This window comes from Euprymna scolopes, chromosome 19 (assembly GCF_053919585.1).
Source record: "Euprymna scolopes isolate OS-2025 chromosome 19, ASM5391958v1, whole genome shotgun sequence".
NCBI classification, from domain to species: Eukaryota; Metazoa; Mollusca; class Cephalopoda; order Sepiida; family Sepiolidae; genus Euprymna; species Euprymna scolopes.
In genome coordinates, this window is record NC_136500.1 from 144,097,829 (window position 1) to 144,120,634 (window position 22,806).

Below are 22,806 nucleotides of genomic sequence, written 5' to 3' on the forward strand. Positions count from 1 at the left end.
TGGTGTTTCACAATCAGGACAGGGACAAGGGGGCAGTATCCGTCTTTGTCGGGTACTCCTTCGTAAAGGCAAGACGGATGGTCCCTCTTCCGCTTCTTTAGTATGTGCATTATATGGCTCTCCATCGTCCTGCATTATACTCTCTGCTCGTTCAGAAGACACTGTACCGTCTTCCTCTTCCTCCGATGTAACAACATAATGGCGAGGGCGCAGATCTTTCACATGGCAAGGCACACCGTCCACCAAAATCGATTGAGGGCTGATTACCTTGATCACCTCACCCTTGCTGAACCTTGTGGTACATCGATTTTGCGGTCTTTTGACCCACACGCGATCTCCAACCTGGTAAAAGCTGTCCTTGGGATCTGCGGACGCAGTTGCGAGATTGGTCTCCTTTACTCGAACTTTGTATCGATAAATCCTGTTGGCAAGCGCAGTGAAGGGAGATGTGTCGTCTCTTGGTATGATGTTATACCAGTAGACAGCTTCCTTTATGGGACAGCGCATTCTAGCCACTATTCATTTCACTGTACAGTGACATCGCTCCGCTATGCCATTCCTGGCTGGAGCGTACGCACAACGGAATCGCAAGTGAACTCCCCATTTATGTGCAAATGCTTGGAATGCGTTGCTGCAGAAAGCCATGTCATTGTCTAAAAGGATTTCATGCGGCAAGCCACGCTCGAGGAACACTGTTTCCAACTGATGGATCACGCTTGCCGAGTCCTGCCTTGCCAATTTCCTCCAAATGGAGAAACGCGATGGACCACAGTGTGCTAGAGTTAAAAAATGGAAGGTGCCATAATGCGTGATATCCATTCCAATTCTCTGCCAATTCTCGTTAACTTCCAGCTTTCCGTTTTCCCACCTGACTGGCGCTGGGTCAATGGACTGACATTCCTCACATTTCCGTATGACCGTTTTAACGGTTGCTTTTGTTGTGGTTGGGCAACTTCTCCTGACAAAGTAGGTAGTGCGTCGCACCCCCGGATGTCCACTACCTTTGTGAATAGCCATGATTTGACTCTCATCCAGCTCGTCTGTGTGAACCGCGCCTATCACCGGGTCAAGCCCGTTTTTCTTTTTCATTGCCTCAAACCATGTATGTGGTACTCGTGTCAATCGGTCAGCAATGTTTCGTGCTGATGGAACCAGCGTCACGTCCACTGTCAGCCTGTACTCTTTCACGAGCTCCTTTAGAGTGCTTAGCCCCCTCCTAATAAGCATCTCACTTGCTGCTTTGGTGCGCACTCACGCCTTTCCAGTTAGCGTGTCCGAGACCCAATGGTATACGCAGACAGAATCTGTCTTTATGTGTAGCACTTTACTCTGCCACTGTAGAGCCAAATTGATACCTTTCAATACGGCATCCAGCTCGGCTAAGTTGATATGTTGAGAGTCACCTTCAGGTCGCAGCCAACATGCATCCTCCAACAGAGTTTCGTGCATCTCCAAGGCTGCACCAATTGCTAGGGAGCTAGCATCGACCCATACATTCAGCTCTTTGCCATCCACACACCAATTTCCCCGGACCGGATTGTTCCGCTGAACAGATTCCAAGGTTTTGAACATTATACGATGCAGTACGGCGTCCCTTGCTTCATCATCCCAGCCCTTTGTTACTAAACTTACTCTCTTTCTAAGTATTCCACAAGCCACACGAAGCCAACCACACACCGGAAAGTGCCCGACAAGTCGACCACACAGGGAAAAAAATGTTCATCGCGTAACAATGCTGGGAGCCTCTGGAATTGCATTTCCTTGCTTCCACCGTAGTTCACTGTGTTCCATCCAGACCGCCAATCCCAGCACCCGTGCACCGTCCTTCAACCGCTCTGGGTTCTTGCATTCCAACCCGAACTGCGCTAGGTGTTCTCTTACATGGGTCGCGGGCACCACGTCCTCGTTGACAAAAATGTCATCGATGTAAGCAGATGCTGCGCGGCTTACAACTTCTTCCTGAGACAATACTTTGCTGACAATTGCTCTCATGTTCAGGGGAGCCACATTCAAACCGAACTCCAGACGGGTCAGGCAATATTTCTTCCCATCGATTTCCACAGTCTGGTATGGCCACAGTGTCTCATGGACCCCGACTTGTAGGTATGCTCTCCTGAGGTCCAGTAGAGACACGTTAGCACCTTTTTGTCTCCATTCGCGGAGCTTAGCCGCACAAACATAAACGCGTCTACGTAATCATTTAGCTCCCGGTAGACCATTACTGGGCGCACTTTGGCTTTGTTCTGCTGCATCACAGCCATCAGGGGAATTAGGCCTTTGGGAGGTCCCAATTTATCCTCTGGGTACGGCACGAGCCAATCATTATCTATCCAGGTGTGGAGCTCCTGCGTGTATTCTTCACGGATTTCTGCCGGCACTGTGTATTCTGACACTCGATTGTGTAGTCTTCCAGGGGGGTGGTCCTCAGACCACTTCCACGATGCATGCGGTCCACGTTCGGTTTTGATGATCAAAGGTGGCAGTGAAATCTGGTTCATTAATAGAAATAGCTGTTCCTTTCTTTTATTTGAGTTGTTTTTGTGAATATATTCATTTTCGCAATTTTTTTTCTGTGACGATTGTTTGGATTATTCGGACTTTGGATGTCAACGGTAGTTCGACTAATTCAAATATTAATGAAATGTTCAATCTTAAAAAATAAACCTGATTTTTATATTTTTATATATTTTAGTTTTGAATGATAATACATGCAAAATATAAATTTAATAAAGAAATCCAAACAAGCCTTAAACATTCACAAAAATAAGTTGATAGGAAAACAATTCGATACAAATGAAATAATGAACGGACATTTTTACACGAGGAACGAAATAATGCTTACACCGGGTTACGATGACTTGCAATTGATTTTCTTTCTTAAATTATTTCACGTTTAAATCGTGTTTTTCATTTTTTAATTTTGATTGTTTTATATTTTCATATATTTTATTCCTTAATGAATTGGACACTCAAAAGAAAAGTTGTATCAATTTACTAAAGAAATTCTAACAAACAAAACAAATTTTCGGTTTTGAACACAAAAGAAAAATGAATTCATGCCGATTTTTTGTTAATGAAAGGTAAGACTTCTTTCTTTTTTTTACGTTAAAAATTTTAAAAAATCATTCGATCATTTTAGCATTTTAAAAATAAATTTATTTATTAACGTTTAAAAATAATTTTAAACATTAAAAAACATTTTTATTGCAATCCAATAAAATATTAATTCTGCAATGTTTTATAGCAGATTAACATATTCAAAAATTACGAAAACTCATTGAACTGAACAACTGCTATTGTATTTTAGTAAAAAAAAAAAAAAAAAAAAAAAGAAGTCGTTCACTATATTGGTTTAATCTAAAATTGGCGTTCCGACTGTGTTAAATCTTCATTGTTTACTCTATGACATCTAAGAAAAATGCAATTTTACCCAATTTTCTGAAGAAGTTACTGTTACCTATACATAACTTACTACCTGATGAATTTTCGTAATTTTTTAAAATATTAATATTTTCGAAATTAAACTTAAGTATATACTAATGTTTTTGCTTAAAACGACATGTTTAAAAACAAAAACAATAAACTATCGACTCTATTTTAAATATGAGAAAATAAAAAAATAAAAATAAAAAAAAGAATATTGCTTACGTGGTGGCGCTGGCCTCGAGGGTGGAATTCTAATCTGAGTGATTAAGAGGACGAGTCTCTTATAGACTTGGAGGAGTAGTGGGAGGCACAATTCTTCTGTTATAAAAGAATTGTGTCTCTGACTGGTACCAGTAGTGTTAATGACTTACTGGTGAACGGTTGGCACAACTTAGTTACTCACTGCTCGCCGTACTACAATACTTGTTACTCGACCCAGTAGGGGGGATCGCATAGGGCATCCTTTGCAACCCTTCGGAGCTTACGCTATCACTGGGTAATCTACTTTACCCTCTAAATAGTTTTTTTTTTCAACATCTTGCAAAGGTTTTGCTGCTTTAGTCTTTCGTTGGTTAACTACTGTCATGAACGTCACGAAAGAGCAGCTCCTACGCAGAAGGGTGACATTGACTCAGAAGATTCAGGGACGACTGAAGATGTGTCGTTATGGAGTTAGGCCATCGGCGTACTCATTCTTAAGGACGGAGATTCAACAATTCACACAGTTGGAGTTGGGCTCCTTTGATGAGAGTACACCTGCCAAGATTGAGGGTACTTGGCTGCCTGAACTAAAGGATTATTATGAAGACTTGGGCGATTTGGATCAAGCATACCGACAGCCAGAGCCCAGACCTTACTCGGAATCTGCCTTTGAGTTCTCAAGGGCTTCTGCAACTACCGGGAGAGGTTCTTCCTTCATTGTTAAACCCCCACGTATACAGATCACAGGGCCTACATTTAGCGGACAGGAAATGGAGTCCGACCGCATGAGTTTCAGAATTTTCTTGACTAGTTTTGAGGACTGCGTGATTGGCATGGCCAATGATACCGAGAGGTTGAACTTCTTGAAGTGTTCACTCTCAGACCGAGCCTTTAGGCTGATAAATCACCTGAGTTGCACTGACACCAATTACTAGCGAGCCATGGCTATATTGAAGAGGGAGTATCTGGACCTGGATGAAATCATTGACCAAATATTCCAGGATATTCTGGACTATGTTCCAAAGAAAGGTGAAGCCCGTTTTGAGCTGGGGGACTTCGTTTCCAGGACAGCATCGCTGTTGGAAGAGCTGGGGAATTCCTTTTCCTGTGACTTTTCTGTGACGATTCTGGCGGAGCCAGACTGATGGCTAAGATTCTCTTTAGGAAATTTCCTCTCGAATTGAAAGGGGAGATAATAGCACTAACAGATAGAGGGTGCCGCCTTTGTCCTCCATATTGAGACTAACTGGAGAAGCAATAAAGAGATTACAGATTAAGGGCAGTGCCTCCACTGCATTTCCATCGACAGTAAGACAGAATACGTCTCAAAAGTTTGGTAGGGGGAACGCTATTACTCCTTCTTTTCATGTGGATGTGAACAATGCAACTTCAACCGGGTATTCCCACACGTTGCACCCATTATCTCAGTTACATTCTCTTGTGGAACAAAGACAGTGTCAGTGAATTGCCTACTGGACACGGGTAGCGGGCGGACATATCTGGCGGCAGATGTACTGAGAACTTTGTGCCCAATCGAAACCCTTGGTGTCAATTGTCAGCTGAGATTGTCTACCTTTCTAAATGAGTGTCATCGTGGGTTCACAGAGGTAGTTCTGGGAGTTGGCTTGGGTTCTGGAAGGACTGTGACATCTCCTGTCTTGGTAGCCGATGGTATGGACTTGTCGGTTCGAGTGGCCAACTTGAATCTCTATTGCGTGTCATTCAGGATGCAAAATATGCTTTGGCCGGCCAGTTTGAGATCGGATTGAATTTAATACCGATCAAGGTAATAATTGGGTTAGACCGATTTCAGAATCCCCTATCAACACACTGGGATTGATTTTACTGGCCATCTTTGGGTGAGTGACGGGAAACGAGATAGGAAAATGTACTTGCTCCTATTCACTGGCTTGAATATCAGAGCAATACACATTGAAGTAGTTCCCGACATGAGCGTACTCTCTTTCTTCCAGGCCCTGGTTCGATTTACTAAGCGATATGGCGTTCCCGAAACCCTTTATAGTGACAACGCGAAAACGTTTATAGGAAGTGGAAAGATTTTCGACCGTCTCTCTCTTTTTATGGACTATCAAAGAAAATGCGGCCCTTGTAAGTTAAAACTTAAAACCATTCCCTTGTTCTCTCCTTGGTATGGGGGAACATGGGAGCGATGTATCAAAACCATGGAGAACTGCCTATTTAAGATTCTTGGCAGGGGTAGAATGGATTACTTTACCCTTCTGACAGTGTTATCTGATATTCAGAGGTCTGTTAATAACCGACCTCTTACTTACCAGGTGTCAGCTGACAAAAATGCTACTCTAATTACCCCTAATATGTTCTTTAAGCCCAATCAGAGCCCCGGGCTATTGATACAACTGAATAGAGAGGATAGAACTACCTTGTTGCCACCAAGCAGGGAGAGGCTAATTCAAACCTTGGAACTTTACCCTCTAAATAGTTTTTTTTTCCACATAAACAAGCACCAAAAATCTCTTACCATTATATTATTTAATCTGACATTTAGATTTTTGTCAAACATATTTTTTCTGTGCATATTACCTATCATGTCTCTGAAGAATTTCTTTTGATTTTTTTACGTTTTCTCCAATATTTAAATTTTAGAATGGAAACCTTTTTTCATTTACAAATTTACATAAAATGAACACATTTGTTTGTCGTCACCAATTAGCAAAAGCTTAATATAGAAAAAACTAGTTGTAAAACTTTATAATCTAACCAAATATAGTTTACTCTAAAAAAAAAATAAAAAAATAGAAATTGACTTTATTTTGACTAGTACGTTTCAACAACATTAAAATATCTGCATAAAGAAAAAACTATTTAAGTTTTTATGGTTGGTAATCACTTTCCTAAATAAATTTAATGTAAAAAAGCACACACTTAATGGCCAAGTAAGCAGTCAATAATGTCTGCAATCACAATTTTCATTTTTATTTGAGTTCATATTAGGTTTTCTTTTCTTACATTTTTCGAATGGGGATTAGATCCTATGTGCTGTTCACTATTTAATAATTCAAAGATACAGTAAAAAAATCGTTGGATATAGAAAAATTTTACAAGTGTTATTGTGACATTTATTTTGTGTTTTTTGTTTTCTACCAGTATTTTGTTTAATTATCGATGTTTTAATCAAATAATAAAAGTTGGGTGACTTTTATATAAGCCAATTTTTCTCTAATTCTAACCCAAGACTCAGTACAAACTTTTTAAAGTTAGTAAATGCTTCAAAATTGATTAAAACACAAAACAAACCTATCCAAGTCAAGAAAAGAGTTATGTTGCATTTGTTAACAATCATTGGTTCCTATTTACAATGCCTCCCCACAGGACAGAGTTAGACACCAGGGTTGTGTTTTTAACGTGGAGAAACGGAACAAAAATAAAAATTGTCTCAGTCGTGAAGGATTTCTCCTCCACTGACAGAGAACAATAAATTGAAGTGCAGCATCTATAGAACAGATACTACACTTTGATCTTGTCCCGAAGGCCAATCTAGGTAACAATCATTGTTTTTTTATTTGATTTTTGACTACTTTTTCGTTTTTTGTCTAAAATGGCCATTTAATTTATTAAATTGTTAGGTGAAAGTACATATTAGTTAGCAAGAATACCCCTTTCTCGCATTAAGAATAACTTTCAAAATAATACCATAATTATTAATGAGCGGAGATGTTCTAGTTTTTTTTATTTAAAACAGAAAAAAAACATAAAGTATGAGTAAAAAAAATGTTCCAAATTTAAAATTTAAATGTAATCTCTTCATTTTTATAGAATGTAAAACAAAAATAAATAGGATAGCACTTTTTTAAATATCAAACATGATTTTGAATATTAACATTTAAGAAAGCCAACAGTAATAATATTTTACAGTATCTTTTGTTTATTAAATAAGTTGCTGAAAATGTCGAATAGTTAACACCTGGGCTCTTAAGAACGTAATAAAGTCAAAATATATATTAGCCCTCTCCTCTTCCGTCTATTTATTGGATACTTCTACTAATTACATGGTTCTTTGACAACTAGCTAGCCATTAAATAGGTGCTCATTTTATGTTTAATTTATATAATAATTTATATATTATCTAAATATTTATTAGTTTTAATTACTTCAGTGCGTATATTTTCAGGGGTGCTGAAATAACCCACCCCTCACAAATTATACATTTTGAACATTTAGAGGGTAAACTATGTTGGGGCTAAACTATGATGGATCTCAAAATATAGGGATATCATATGATAATATGATCAGGTTAAAAATTAATTATCTGTTGACAATAATGTAAATATTTAGTCACTAATATTTAAAAATCAACATTCAACACGGGGATAAGTTACACACCTGTTATTAAAAATATTTTGATGTTCATATCAATTAGGATGAACAGATATTTAAAGATAAAACATTCAACATGGGGATAATTTACAAACCTGTTATTAAAAATATTTTGATGTTCATATCAATTAGGGATGAACAGATATTTAAAGATAAAACATTCAACACGGAGATTAGTTACAAACCTGTTATTAAAATATTTTGATGTTCATGTCAATTAGGAATGAACAGATATTTAAAGATAAAACATTCAACATGGGGATAAGGTACAAACCTGTTATTAAAAATATTTTGATGTTCATATCAATTAGGATGAACAGATATTTAAAGATAAAACATTCAAGACATTTTTGCTACTCTTTTTCATCCTAAATAATTTGTATTTCCACCTGGATGTAAAGGACAACTATTTGGGATTATTATTAAAAGCAGAGTAACTAGATGTCTGTTCGCATTACATTTAAACAACTGAATTTCAGTACATTCAAGAAATCAGAAAACAGAGAGGGAATTCTAGGGTTTAGCAGACCTAGAGAGAGAGAGCGAGAGAGAGAGAGCGAGAAAGTGAGAGAGAGCAGTAAGTAAAGGTTTTCAGTATATAGAGACATCAACAGGGCGGAACCTATTAGATTAAAAATTATTTTTTAACCCTTTATCTAAGAAGATTGTTATGGTATTTGAAGCCGTCTCTATGTTGCAACAATGCTCAATGCATATGAAAATGTAGGCGTCCAGGATAGTCCCAGTCCAAAGACATTTTCCAGCAGGGTTACAAAAACCCACATTCTTTTACTAATGCTTTCTAATGTTCTGAAGTTATTTGCTAATGTATTTGACAATTAGTAAACTTAAAATTTGTTCATACCAATATTTAAGGACAGATGAAACATAATCCACTTATAAGTTAAACGCTTATAGTTACAAATAATTTTATATTCAGATGAATTAGATGTGATTAGATATATTCCCTCAAACAAATGTAGATGGAATAATAGGATTGATAAATATGAGAAAAACATATGAATGAATAAAATAGAAATATAGAATATCACTGTAGCTTTTTCAAACAAATTATTGTCTTTTGGGTAAAAACAACCAAACATTAAGAAAATGTTTCAATATTTTTAATAGTTTTGCATATTTATATATCAGTTATACATACGTGCTTGAAGAAAGCAAAAACGTGTATGCAATGAATACTATTTTAATGGACATATGGTAATTTACTTTCATTGTTACATTAACATACATGAATATATATTGTAGTATTGTATATATAAATGTAAATATATCTCTTCTCACTATGAGGAAAACCATAAGAACTAACATAACACTAAATATTATTTCAACTAGATAATAACTTAAGCAACACTTGTATCAACTTACTCTGTGTCAAGTTAGAAAATATCCGATCATTTTTGTGATGTGTTTTATATGAATGTTTTAGATGAAATAAATCTAGATGTGGGTTCAATCTAATAATATTGACAACAATAAACAAACAGAATATTAATATGTGAGTGTAAATACTAAGAATATTAAACTTTTTTTTTTTTTACAGATGTTCGTGATTGAACCCTATTTCAATTTTAATGGAGGATCACGATCTTTACACATTGAGCTTAAACAGTTATTACTTTGTTTGGAACACTACTGCAACATCTGTGAGAAAATTTATCATACTGGAAATTTTAATGACTGGCTAAACAGTGGTGAAAACATAACACGAGTGAAGGTAATATGAATTTGTGTGAAAATCTGTGTAATATTCAAATATAAGGTATCAGAAAAGTATTTGACTTTAAAAAATCCATATTTTCTGTAATACCGGGAACTATAGCTCTAAATATGTTTTAGAAAAGTAGAAGCTTATAAATGCTAAATACTTTGAAATATCATTTAAAAAGATATCTCTTTTGAAATATATGAAGTAGTAGATATATGTTTGGCATCTCTATAGTGTCGCAACCACAGCTTGAACAAATAATAAGATAACTGAGATAAAAATAATGTGTGTGTGGATATAATACTTTTGCCAGATAAAAGATTGAGTAAAAGATATTGGAACTCACACTCGAAAAAAGACACATTGTTGTAAAGTTTGTTGATATTTTTGTTTTCATAAATTTTGTAACCAATATGAGAACTCATACTGGGGAAAAGCCACATTCTTGTGATGTATGCGGATATTCTTCTTCTGAAAAATCGAATATAGTGAAACATATAAGAACTCATACTGGAGAAAAGCCATATTCTTGTGAAGTGTGTGAATATTCTTGCTCTCAAAAATCGAGTTTAGTGAGCCATATGAAAACTCATTCTGGGGAAAAGCCACATTCTTGTGAAGTTTGTGGACATTCTTTTTCTCACAAATCAAACTTAGTGAAACATATGAGAACTCATACTGGAGAAAAGCCATATTCTTGTCAACGTTGTAAATATTCTTCCACTTCAAAATCAGACTTAGTGAGACATATCAGAACTCACACTGGGGAGAAGCCACATTCTTGCCAAGTATGTGGATATTCTTTTTCTCAGAAGTCAGGTTTAGTAAAACATAGGAAGACTCATACAGGGGAAAAACCATATTCCTGTCAAGTCTGTGAATATTCTTGCATTACAAAATCAAGTTTAGAGATCCATATGAGAACTCACACGGGGGAGAAGCCATATTCTTGTGAAGTGTGTGGATATTCTTGTTCTATGAAGTCACATTTAATGAGCCATATGAGAACTCACACTGGGGAGAAGCCACATTCCTGTCAAGTGTGTGGATATTCTTTTTCTCAAACATCAAATTTAGTGAAACATATGAGAACTCACACTGGGGAGAAGCCACATTCTTGCCAAGTGTGTGAATATTCTTTTTCTCAAAAATCAAATTTAGTGAAACATATGAAAACTCACACTGGGGAGAAGCCACATTCTTGTAAAGTGTGTGGATTTTCTTTTTCTCAAAAATCTGTTTTAGTTACGCATATGAGAACTCATACTGAGGAAAAGCCAAGTCAAAACAGGAAAACGGAGTGCAAAAGTGAAATATGAAAATGGTTTCTCAGTTGAAATGTATAAAATAGCACAGGAATGTTTGATATCTGGTAGGATTCCTCACCCTGACTTAAACAAAAGGATAAGAAAAAGAGAAAAAAAAAGCCCACATTCTTATCAATGTCTTTGGAGAGATTCAATTTGACAGCTCGTTGAACATCTGGGAACATGAACCACATTAACAGGAAAATGGCAAAAAAAAAAGTGTTCTATGACAAAAAATACATCTGTGCAGATACATAAAAGAAAGGGCCATCAAGTCATGTAATATGGAAGAAGCCTAAACAGGAAATGATAAAATATCAGGAGCTAAAAATGATCTAAAACAAAATATACCGATTGGAATAGGAGCAACTGGCCAAATAAAAAAGAATCAAAATACAGATAGCAGCCTGATTGTTGAAACTATTCTTAATTAATAATGTCATAATAGAGTGAAAAGGAAGAATATCATCCAATATTATAAAGTATAAAATCATTTAAAACTATGCTTAATGTTTTCTCAATCATTAAATCATTTCTCTCCGATAGGCTCATAAGAGTAGTGGTCAATGGACAAAAATCAGAGGCCTGCAGTATTAATGCTGGAGTCTCTCAAGGGTCAATCCTGGGCCCAACTCTCTTCCTGATCTACATCAATGACCTCCCTAAACACACTTAAATCATTCGTTGGCATCTATGCTGATGATATGACCATGTACGGCAACACATTAAAGGCTGTAAATGACAAAGTTCTCTCTGATTCTCTCTCCTCTCATCTCGAGCGCGTGGTTCAGTGGGGAAAGACTTGGCTGGTTACATTTAGTGCATCTAAAACCAAAGTCCTATCTTTACATCATCAACGCTCTGATCCCCATCTGGCATCACTTGAAATGGATGGCTCTCGTCTAGGAGAAGCCCCGTGTTTTGACAAGCTTCGGGGATGATCTTTACTCCTGATCTGAAATGGAACACGTACATCAAGTCTGTTGCTAAGGTCGCTGGAAAGATGGTGGGATCCTTCTACTGCTCCAGAAGATATCTCACTACTGATGCAATTCTCTATCTGAAATCAAGTGTAAGCTCCATAAGTAAACCCCTTAATCTTGTAAATTGAAGTAAATTTAAAAAAAAAACTATCTGGTAAATATATCCGATGATCAAGTTCCAGATATATTTAAACAATTGCGCCTAAAGGAAATGCTAGAATTTTTAAAATGCCTCATCATCACAGCTAGACGAATATGATTAGAAAAAAACAGAAAATAATCAAGAGACCAAGTAGATATGAAATATATCTCAATACAACAAAAACAAATCTAAATGCAAGCACCAGGAATCGCTGCATAGAATACCTACCAAGTTTCTGGTTGAAGAACCTATCATCATTTCATAGAAACTATTACGTTTACATCATCGATTCGCTGATTGATAAGTAGGTTACACAAGCATGTCTTATTGCAGTCCATTCAAACTCTTCCCCAGAACAGTGAGAGGACTATCTAAGAAATAGCGACAAATATTCTTTCTTACTACAATATAAAAGTTCTTTACTACAACTGGTTGCATACAACGTATGTGCAATATTATTGTCTGAAGTATAGATTAAAAAGAACTAGCAAGGTGGAGAATTTTTGCAAGGACAACCAATTGTTGATTAATAAGGTAATCAATTAGGACTAGAAAGTGGCAGATAATTCTAATCTTTGGATTGATTACCAATGATAATTTACACAAGAAAAAATCATTCAACAAACAAGAGATAAAGTAGATATCAAATATATCACAATATACACAAAAACATTCAACAAACAAGAGATAAAGTAGATGTTAAATATATCACAATGTAATGCAAACAAGGTTGAAATGCTAGAGCCAAGAATAATGCCTGGGATGTTAACGTTGGATTGATTTCCAGTATTAAATTAATGGATAGACACCCTACCAAATTTCTGGTTGAAGAAGCTAGCATCACTCCATAGCAACTACTGTTGTTGTTTCACTAATCCTTTGATTTGTAAGGAGGCTTCAAAAATATGGCTAATAAAAGGCGATACAACCCTCATATTTCCATAACAGTCAAGCACTGTGTCTCAGCAAATACAAACGAATATAGAAGCTCTTCAGTCATTACATACAACATTTATGAACAATTATTGTCTCAAATGTAACTTAAAAAAATAAGTCTAAGTTATGAACACAAGGCTGAAATACCAGAGCCAAGAATCACGTCCTGAATGTAAAGGTTGGATCGAGTCTAGTATCGCAAAATTTCGACATAGACTACCTATCAGTCTTCTGACTGAAGTAACTCATATTATTCTATAGCAAAAACGAGTAAGGCACTACACTATTGAACAATACAGATGAATATATTATCTCACTATCAAACATTGTTTCATTTTGTGACTCCTGGGCAGCAGCGATGGAGAAGAATGTTACAAAATAAAATATAACAGTTGAAATATAATTCATAAAAATAAACAAAGGACATGTGAATGCAAGTTCATTAACATAAAATTTTTACAAATATTTATTAAAGCTGGGAATAAAATACAGTTTAATATAAACAATAAGATAACATGACTGGTTGTGTAAGAGAATAAACAAAGAAACGAGTTATGATATATTCACTTAATAGCCAGAGTAAATCAGAGTTGACAGAACCAGAGTGTGGATTAACCAGCAGATACAGATTTTGGCTTTGCGAATCCTTAAAACAGATGGGCCAACTAGAAACAATGTTTAACATAAAGAATTACGTACATCTTCGAAGGAAGTGACAGGCATGAAATAAAGTTATATGAAGATATAACTTGGTGTGATGTTTTTTGGAGGAAGAGTTATCCATTGCAGCAAGAACGAAGTTAAAAAAATGAAATAAAGTTATATGAAAGTAAAATTTGGTGTTTTCTTTTTGAGGAAGATGTATCCCTTGCAGCAGGCAAGCATCGAGACAGTGAGGAACAAAGAGAAAGGTATGTTTCTTTTTTGTTTAATGTGCCACAAAAAATGTCAATTCGTCATATTAAAAGAACTGTCTCATATATGCTATTTGTTGCAGTTGTGAACAGTATTAATATTGAGAAAACGTTACACATACTGTTGCAATATTTATTTTATTATTAATGGGGGTATACTCCCCCACAGTTGGGAGATTCTATTTATAAATGCTGTTGCTATGAACTGACGAATCAAATTAATTCACGTTTTGCTACCAATGAATCAGAAACCAAAATTGCTCCATAAAAATTAAGTTTTTTAGCAGTCTTGAATGTATTTTTTTCATGTCAACTCGGGAAGAATCTTTTGCTCTGTGGCTAAAATTTATAAAGTTAGGAACCTGTACAGAACAACTGTCTATTGAGAACCAGTCATCTCCAGGAGTTGTATAGAACAACTATCAGAAACTGTTCTGAAACAAAACATGGCTTACAACTCAATACATATTTCAGGAGACACATTTACATGAACATGGTTACATAGACGTTACACAACCTAACACACACATATATGCACGTTACATATGTGTATACAGACCAATATACTACAACACATGCTCTTCCCTGTCCTGCTGTAATAAACCATTGTCAGTCCTGTTAAAAGTTTCCATTATTTCGTAAATCTTGTTTTCTTAACTTTTTCAATTAAGTTTTCAGTTGAATAAAGTTAACAGATGAATAATAAAATTATTTTATCTTATTGTGTCTATTTATTCGTTTTAATTTAATAGCTATTAATAATTAATTATTTCTATGTTAGTTTATTAAGCGTTTATATAAAGCAATGCTATAATTTGATGTTCATTTATTAATTTTAATTTAATAGTTATTTGTGACCTATCCTGATCGCAGGTCAGCAAAGTGTGACCCTATGATCGTCCAAGTCACTCAGCCGACAGCAAGTAAATGTAACTTCTTCACGTGGCAGAACCTTATAATCGTTTTCATTGTCCTCAATGATATGTCGTCGCCTCGCCAGTCTGTTGTAGTAGGCAGTAGCATAGCAAGGAGGGCGGTCTGCCCTGGGCGGCACATGCCAGGGGAACAGAATTTTGAGAATGAAAGCTAAGAAAAAAATCTGAAATTTTATGCCAAAAAGGTGGTAAAGCATCGGGACTTTTAGAGATATCGGAATCAGAAAAATGTGTCCCTATTTTATGAGCGGTACACGTCATTGGCGGCTTTTAAGAGGTTAAATACAAAAAATAGAAAAATAAATAAAATCGACATTTTTTTTACCGAAAATGTAAAAAAAAAGTCAGAACTTTTGCAAGTATCGGAATCAGAAAAATGTGCCCCTATTTTACGAACAGCCCATGTCAGAAGCCGGCATTTTGAGAGAGTAAAAATAGAAAAAATAAATAAAAGCTAGCAAAATATCTTAAATTTTATACCGAAATATTGTTTTTAAAGGAACTTTTGGACGTATTGGATTCGAAAAAACTGTGTGCCTAATTTATGAGCAGCATATACCAGGCGGTGGCATTTTGAGAGGGTAAAAATAGAAAAAATAAATGAAAGCTAATCAAAAATTTGGAAATTTTACCCAAAATATAAAAAAAATTGGAACTTTTGGAGGTATAGGAATCGGAAAAATGTGTCCCTATTTTACCAGTGGCCCATGCCAGAGGCCGGTATTTTGAGACAGTAAATATAGAAAATAGAAAAAATAAATAAAATTTAACAAAAGATTTTAAATTTACATTTCCAAACATGTGCATAAAAATTCCGATTTTATTTATTTATCTATTTTTTGTATTTAACCTCTCAAAAGTCGCCCATGACGTGTACCGCTCATAAAATAGGGACACATTTTTCTGATTCCGATATCTCTAAAAGACCCGATGTTTTACCACCTTTTTGGCATACAAAAACGCGAAAAGTATGTTTGCAAATTTTCAACCAACTTGATATTTTGCAATAGTTCTCTGAAAAAAAATAAATTGATAGCCTAATTAAAATACATTTATTTAAAAAAATTAAAACTATTTTAAAAAGATCGAAACATTATTAACAACAAAAGATTTCTTAAATGTTGCGCTTAAACCAAGCGATTATAAACACAGATTTCAAAAAGCACGGATAAAAGATGTTTTACTCTTCAGGAAGCTCAACCTCTTAATAATAACATTATGAAGAATAAGGAAAGGAAACTGCACCTGACTATACTCTCTTTGATACAGCCATGTTTTTTGTGAAAACTCGGAAATAATAACAATAAAAAAGTAAATAAAAATGATATTATCATTTCTTAACCTTTTCATGTTTTCAAATGTTCTCATTTAAATTTATAGAAAATGTTTACTAAAATGTGTGACTTTTTATTTCTTAAATTTCGCGCTTAAACTGAGCAATTACACACAAAGATTTCGAAAACGGCGACACAATGTGTATAATAAAACAAACCCGTCAGGTAAATTATTTACAGTTAAAATCTTATAAAAAGCACAAACCTGAAGTTTTGAATATATTTCTTTGAAATTATCAGGGATAAGAACTACTGGGGTACTATGTAAGGATTTGGACAGCAATATGTCGGTTCAGGTTACACTTGAACTTCTGCATGTCAGTACAGTTGGGGAAGCAGGGACCTGGAATGGAATTCCAGAGTCTAGCGGTTCTGGAGAAGAAACTACTGGAGTAAAAAGATCTTTTACATCTAGGGATCTCTACTGTGTGGGGGTACGTCGTGGGGGCACAAGTGTCTGCAGTTTGCTAGAATATTCCTCACTAAAATACTTGTAGAACAGGCAGAGGGATGCAACATTTCGTCGATGGGACAGGCTGAAACTTAGATGCGAGTTCAGGGCCTATCAGATTGGCGACTCTCTTTTGAATCTTGTCTAGAAGCGACGGACTAGTAGCAGATGCACCAGCCCAAATGTGACAGCAATACTCCATACATGGGAGAATGGTGGCCTTATAGAGGTACAGGATACTTTCGAGTGGTAGTAGTTTTCTAGCACGGTAGAGAGAGCCTACCTTTTTCGCAGTGGCCCTGACAATGCTTTCAATGTAATTGTTCCAACTCATGTTTCCTGTGAACGTTAGGTAAAGCAGTTTGAAAGATGTATTCTCAGATAAAGAGTCACTGGCCATTGCCATTGCTATTTGGTGGCAGAGAAGGTTTCTTGTAATTATTGAAGGAAACCAGTTTAGTCTTGGCAGCATTGAATGTGACCATCCATTTTTGTCCCAATTCCACTACGGACTGGAAGTCATTCTCTAGCGTATTTGCCATCTCTTTAGATGTGTTCATTTGTTTTCCTGTTGTGCCTGTTATAGAGTGTGGTGTCATCAGCATATATACCCATCTCACAGACAATTTTGTCAGTGAGGTCATTTATGAATATTAGGAACAATAGAGGTCCAAAGATAGACTCTTTAGGCACTCCCGCATTTATATCATATTGTTTAGATGTACGACCGTCGAGGACAACCTGGAGTTTTCTGTTATCTAAGAAGGATTTAATTATGTTAAGTATTCTACCAGTGATACCATATGATCTAATTTTCCTGAGGGGACCCTCATGCTATACCCTGTCAAAATCCTTAGATATATCTAGAGCAACCGCTCTGCCCTCCCCCGCTTTGTCCAGTGAATGGTATATACGTTCAGAGATTACAGGGAGGATTCTGCTGTGGAACGGGCTTGCCTAAATCCATATTGTTTGTCAGTCAGAAGTTTAGCATCTGTAAGGTGACGGACTAGAGCATGGTTAATTATGGTCACAAATATGTTGGCGAAAAGTGGGAAGAGGCTAATGGGGCAATAATTTGATGGGTCAGTTCTTTCGCCAGAATTCTTAAATACTGGTACCACAGAAGCAGTTTTCCTACAGTCCGGAAAGCAAAATTCATTTAGGCATTTGTTGTAGAGTTTGGAGAGAACTGGAGCTACTTTGGCTGAGCACATTTTAATAGCACAGCTAGGATGAGATCGGGTTCACATGCATTTGAAGTGTCAAGGTTTTTTCTGATAGTATGCACCTAAGCAGGGGTGATTTTTAGATCGTCTAGCGTGGCGTCTGTCCGCAAAGGGAAGTCAGGTAGGGGGTGGTTGGAAGGGTCCAGTGTGGAGTTTGAGGCAAACCGACTGGCAAACATGTTAGCCTTTTCGGTTGCTGAGCAAACAACCTCGTGATTGTTGGTTAGTGGGGGAATTGTTGATTGCCCATTATTTACTACACTGTTGTAGATTTTCCAGACGTCTACAGTTCCTAATTTTTGTGCTTTGGTTCGTTTTTTGGTGGCTTCAGTAAATTTTTTCTTAGCTGTAACTATTTCTTTCTTAACGTTACTTCTAGCTTCTATATACTTCTGTCTGTTTAAACTGGACTTATGTCGGTTAAATCCGTGGTATGCCTACTGCCTTTGAGCAATGGCAGTTGCGCAAGTAGAAGTAAACCATTGGGGAGAGTGGGGCTTGCTATAAAATTTCTGCATGGGAACATGTGCTTCAATTGCCGTTTTGAACCATTCAGTAGTCTCATTTGCGCACTGTTTTGGCTGTAGAGTTTAGGACGATTTCGACCATTATCACTGGATAATCAGCGTTCCCAAGTGGGCTGTCAGTGGAAAAAGCCACTTCGTGGTTTGTCATCTTGTCGATACAAGAAAGAAAAATGTTCTCACGAGCTCAACAAAGCACACATGCGAGAGCACTACACCATACAACGTCTCGATAATGCAAAAATATTCAGAAAAGTGGACCTCTCATCGGGATATTGACATGTTGAGCCCAATGATGTGTTAAGTGACCTGTTCACTTTTCAGACATACTGTTGGTGTAGGTTACTGTTTGGCCTGAACTCCTAAACAGATATATTCCCTTTCTCGCAAGATAATCTGGTCATATGTTGGAAAGACCAAGAAGAACATGAAGAACTACAGACCAATACAAGCCAGAATTTGTTCTTTTATTGGCATAAATTACCATATGTCACGAGCACCAATGGGTGTGTCAAAAACTGACCTCACGTATGTGTGAAATATATTGAATAATCAGACCCCCTGTCTTTCAAAACTTATAACTACTCGAAAAATGTCATTTAAACCCTAATTTTTTTCAATTAAAGGAGCAAGGACCAAGGTTTCATTTAAAAAACAAAAAAACAACGTGGTTTAAAAAACAGGTTTTAAACTTTTGACATTACAGGAAATTTTCTAAAAAATACTTTTTTGTTTTAAATTTGAATATATTATTTATTGATCTTTTATCTTCAATTTCTGATATATAACACTTTGGTGAGTAAATTAACTTTTTACTTTTTAATAGACATTTCAAAATCGGGGGGGGGGTGCTTGAATTTTAAAAAAACAGTTTGTCTAAAATACTTTATTCGGTTTATTGGAAAGAACATAAAATTTCACATTGACCCTGAAAATATCGTAAAAATTGAATCAATAGAAAAATTTTGATAGATTTTTAAAGTTTAAAAATTGAAAAATACTTAATTGGTAAAATTCAATTCATTTCATTACTGTTTTTTAAAAAAATAAAAAAAAAATATTTCTATTACTTTTTATACAACTTTAATAGTTTATTTTGGAAGTATAATCCATAAAGAAAATAACCAACCCACTTTTAAAAGTGAAATTGCCAATTTTTTATATTTTATTCGCAGTTTCGTGTTAGGGGTGTCAAAAATTTCCCCAAAAGTCTGATACACCTAGAGCACCAACAAACAAGCCAGAGTTTGAAAAAGTAACGTTAGTTAATAATTTGACAAAGAACTGATAAAAGACCACAGGCTCGCAAGGAGGTGTGTCAGAAATTTCGTGACAAATAGTGAATAATTCTACCCCGTCTTTCCAAGCTTATAACTCCTCGAAAAATGTAATTCAAGCCCTAATTTTTTTCAATTAAAGGAGCAAGGACCAAGGTTTCATTAAAAACAAATATCAAACAACCTGTTTTTTTTGTTTTTTTTAAAAAAAGGTTTTAAACTTCGGACGTTACAGCTAAATTTCTAAAAAATGTTCACTTTTTTGTTTTAAATTTGAATATATTTTTTATTGGCCTTTTCTCTTCAATTTGTGATCTATAACACTTTGGTGAGTAAATTAATTATTTACTTTTTAATAGACATTTCAAAATGGGAGGCGTGAATTATTCGACCCCCTGTCTTACCCAGTTTATAACTACTCAAAAAATGTAATTCAAGTCCTAATTTTTTTCAATTAAAGGAGCAAGGACCAAGGTTTCATTTAAAAAAACAAAAGAAAAAAAAACAACGTGGTTAAAAAAAAAAAAAAAGGTTTTAAACTTCGAACATTACAGGTAAATTTCTAAAAAAAAAAAACACTACTTCTTTTGTTTTAAATTTGAATATATTATTTATTGAGCTTTTCTCTTCAATTTGTGATATATAAAACTTTGGTGAGTAAATTAATTATTTACTTTTTAATAGACACTTGAAAATAGGGGGTGGGGCGTGAATAAAAAAACGTTTGTCTAAAATATTATATTCGGTTTATTGGAAAGAGCATAAAATTTCACATTGACTCTGAAAATATCGTAAAAATAGAATCAATAGAAAAATTTTGATAGATTTTTAAAGTTTAAAAATTGAAAAATATTGAGTTCGTAAAATTAATTACTGTTTTTTTTTTTTTTTAAATATGTCTATTACTTTTAAAACAACTTTAACAGTTTGTTTTGGAAGTATAATCAATAAAGAAAATAAACAACCCACTTTTAAAAGAGAAATTACGAGTTTTTTTTATATTTTATTTGCAGGGACCTACAGGGACTGGCCACATGACAGATAAAGACTCCAAGATGACATCACTGGCTGAAGTAATCACTAAAAAAAAAGAAAAAAGAAAAGCTTACTCAATTCTATCAACCTGTTCTTTGATTACAGAAATAAACTCACTGTACAAGATGGACTAATATTGTGAGGACAGAGAATAGTCATACCTCATGCTATTCGGACCAAGATGAATGCTGACTGTGATGTCTATAAGTAAAGGGGCATAACTCTAAGAGTTATCTATCCTAGATGCGCGTTGTCCAATAAAGTAAGCTCGGGCGGCAGTTCTCTATCGACCGATCTGTTGCTAACACTTTATGTCTGTGTTGTCGTTCTTTAATGCTGTTTGATTCCCGCCAGACGGGATCCCACAACATTATACTGACCACATAAGATTAAATACATGCCTATGAAGAGCGAGGGACCTCATATTTTAGTCAAGAATATTGTTGTAAGTAAAACAAATACTGTATACCGTTTAAATAAGGTTTTTATTCGCACAATAGAACGATACGTCGGGTCCGACGTAAACACTATAAAGTAAAATGGCGGACACTACTGGAGTAGTATACAGACCTAGCGCTTCGTCAAGGAGAGTACTATTGGGAAATTTCGTAAGGATATGAAACACAATACAACATTCTCCCCTCCATTAAATTAGAAAGTTCCTGACATGGGTGGAAAGTTCATTCAAGTATTAGTGGATGAAGGTGGGTTGATCACAACCAATGCAAGGAATGTAGTTTAATAGTTCAGGTTCTCAATGTTAAAACTCACTAATTCAGCACAAGGAGTGCAATTTAATAGTTCTGATGCAAAAAATAAATATAATCAAGATTCACTAAACTCTAGAATCACAAATTCAACTTATCTGGTGGTTTTCTACTACGTTCTGACCGTCGCAAAACAGGTGGTTCTACTGGTGGGGGTGAATTTTCCTCTTGCTGATCTGCTGGTGTATCATTCCAGTTTTCCGAGTCATGTGGGTGATCGGTGAATTGGAAGTCTTTCAACGGGGCCAAGTCACGTGTAGGTACAGCCATCTGCCTACCCTCGTTAGATCGAACAAAGGCATAATGAGGGTTAGCATCTAGAAGTTCAACCTTATCACCTAGAGGTTCATATTTAGTTAACGGGTTGTGTCTCCGCATTAAAACAAAACCAGATTCGATCATCCGAGACGGTACCGCTGTCCTCGACACTGACCTTCATGGGTGTTTAAACAGGCGCTCATGAGGTGTCTCATTTGTGGCTGTGGATATTAAAGACCGAGTGGAATGGAGGGAGTCTGTTACAACCTCTTCCCAGTGTTCAGTCGCCAAATCTTTGTCTTCCAATGCTAATGAAATAGTTTTCCACACTGTTCCATTCATTCGCTCTACTTGACCATTCCCCTGTGGGTGATATGGAGTGCTGTAAGTGGTGGAGATCCCTTTGCCGTGCATACAATTCTTGTAGTCAGCACTCTTGAAACAACTCCCGTTATCTGAATGAACTTGGCTGCGCATGCCAAATATAGAAAACAGATAGGAGCAAGATTGCAGTACACTCTGGGTACTTGTGTCTTTACAAGGGTATACAAATGGGAAGCGACTGTATTCATCAACTAATACAACATATACTTATTTGGAGTAGATGAAGGTAGAGGTCCTTTGAAATTGAGGTTCAACTTCTCGAAAGGTTGAGTTGATTTGATTAAATGCCCATCAACAGGGCAGAAAAATCTTGGTTTTCACTTGTTGCAAACAATACAGTCCTTTGTCATCTGCCAAATATCCTCAAGAGAGTAAGGGGTGTTTCTACTCCTTATGAAGGGAGGTTTCTACTCCTTATGAGTATTTTATTTACTGCGGGGCAGCATGTTTTTTTTTTCCCCAAGATGGTGTGGGGGAAACCAGCTCCCCATAAAAAGGGGATTGTCCAAATTGAATAGCAATTGTCTGATATAAGGAGAAACTCCACATTCATCAAAGTTGATTGCTTTTGTACGTTTCTGGCAAAATGCCGCAAGAATTAGTCTCAGTTTTATTATATGA

General features: G+C 35.8%; 1 protein-coding gene across 2 annotated transcripts; it reads left to right on the forward strand.

The window, feature by feature from the left end:
• The first annotated feature begins 2,857 nt into the window (after window positions 1-2,857).
• LOC145240186 (uncharacterized) lies at window positions 2,858-21,188 on the forward strand. 2 transcript variants are annotated; one of them, XR_013862507.1, is made up of 3 exons: window positions 2,858-3,080; window positions 9,545-9,718; window positions 20,755-21,188. XR_013862507.1 is itself a non-coding variant. In XM_080103772.1 (2 exons), the coding sequence occupies exon 2, from the start codon at window positions 10,123-10,125 to the stop codon at window positions 11,026-11,028; it is 906 nt and encodes a 301-aa protein (XP_079959898.1). In that variant the 5' UTR covers window positions 2,858-3,080; window positions 9,545-10,122; the 3' UTR covers window positions 11,029-11,796. The 2 variants fall into 2 exon arrangements, 1 of the variants encoding a protein (XP_079959898.1); XM_080103772.1 differs by lacking the exon at window positions 20,755-21,188 and having other exon boundaries at window positions 9,545-11,796.
• The last annotated feature ends 1,618 nt before the right edge of the window (window positions 21,189-22,806 follow it).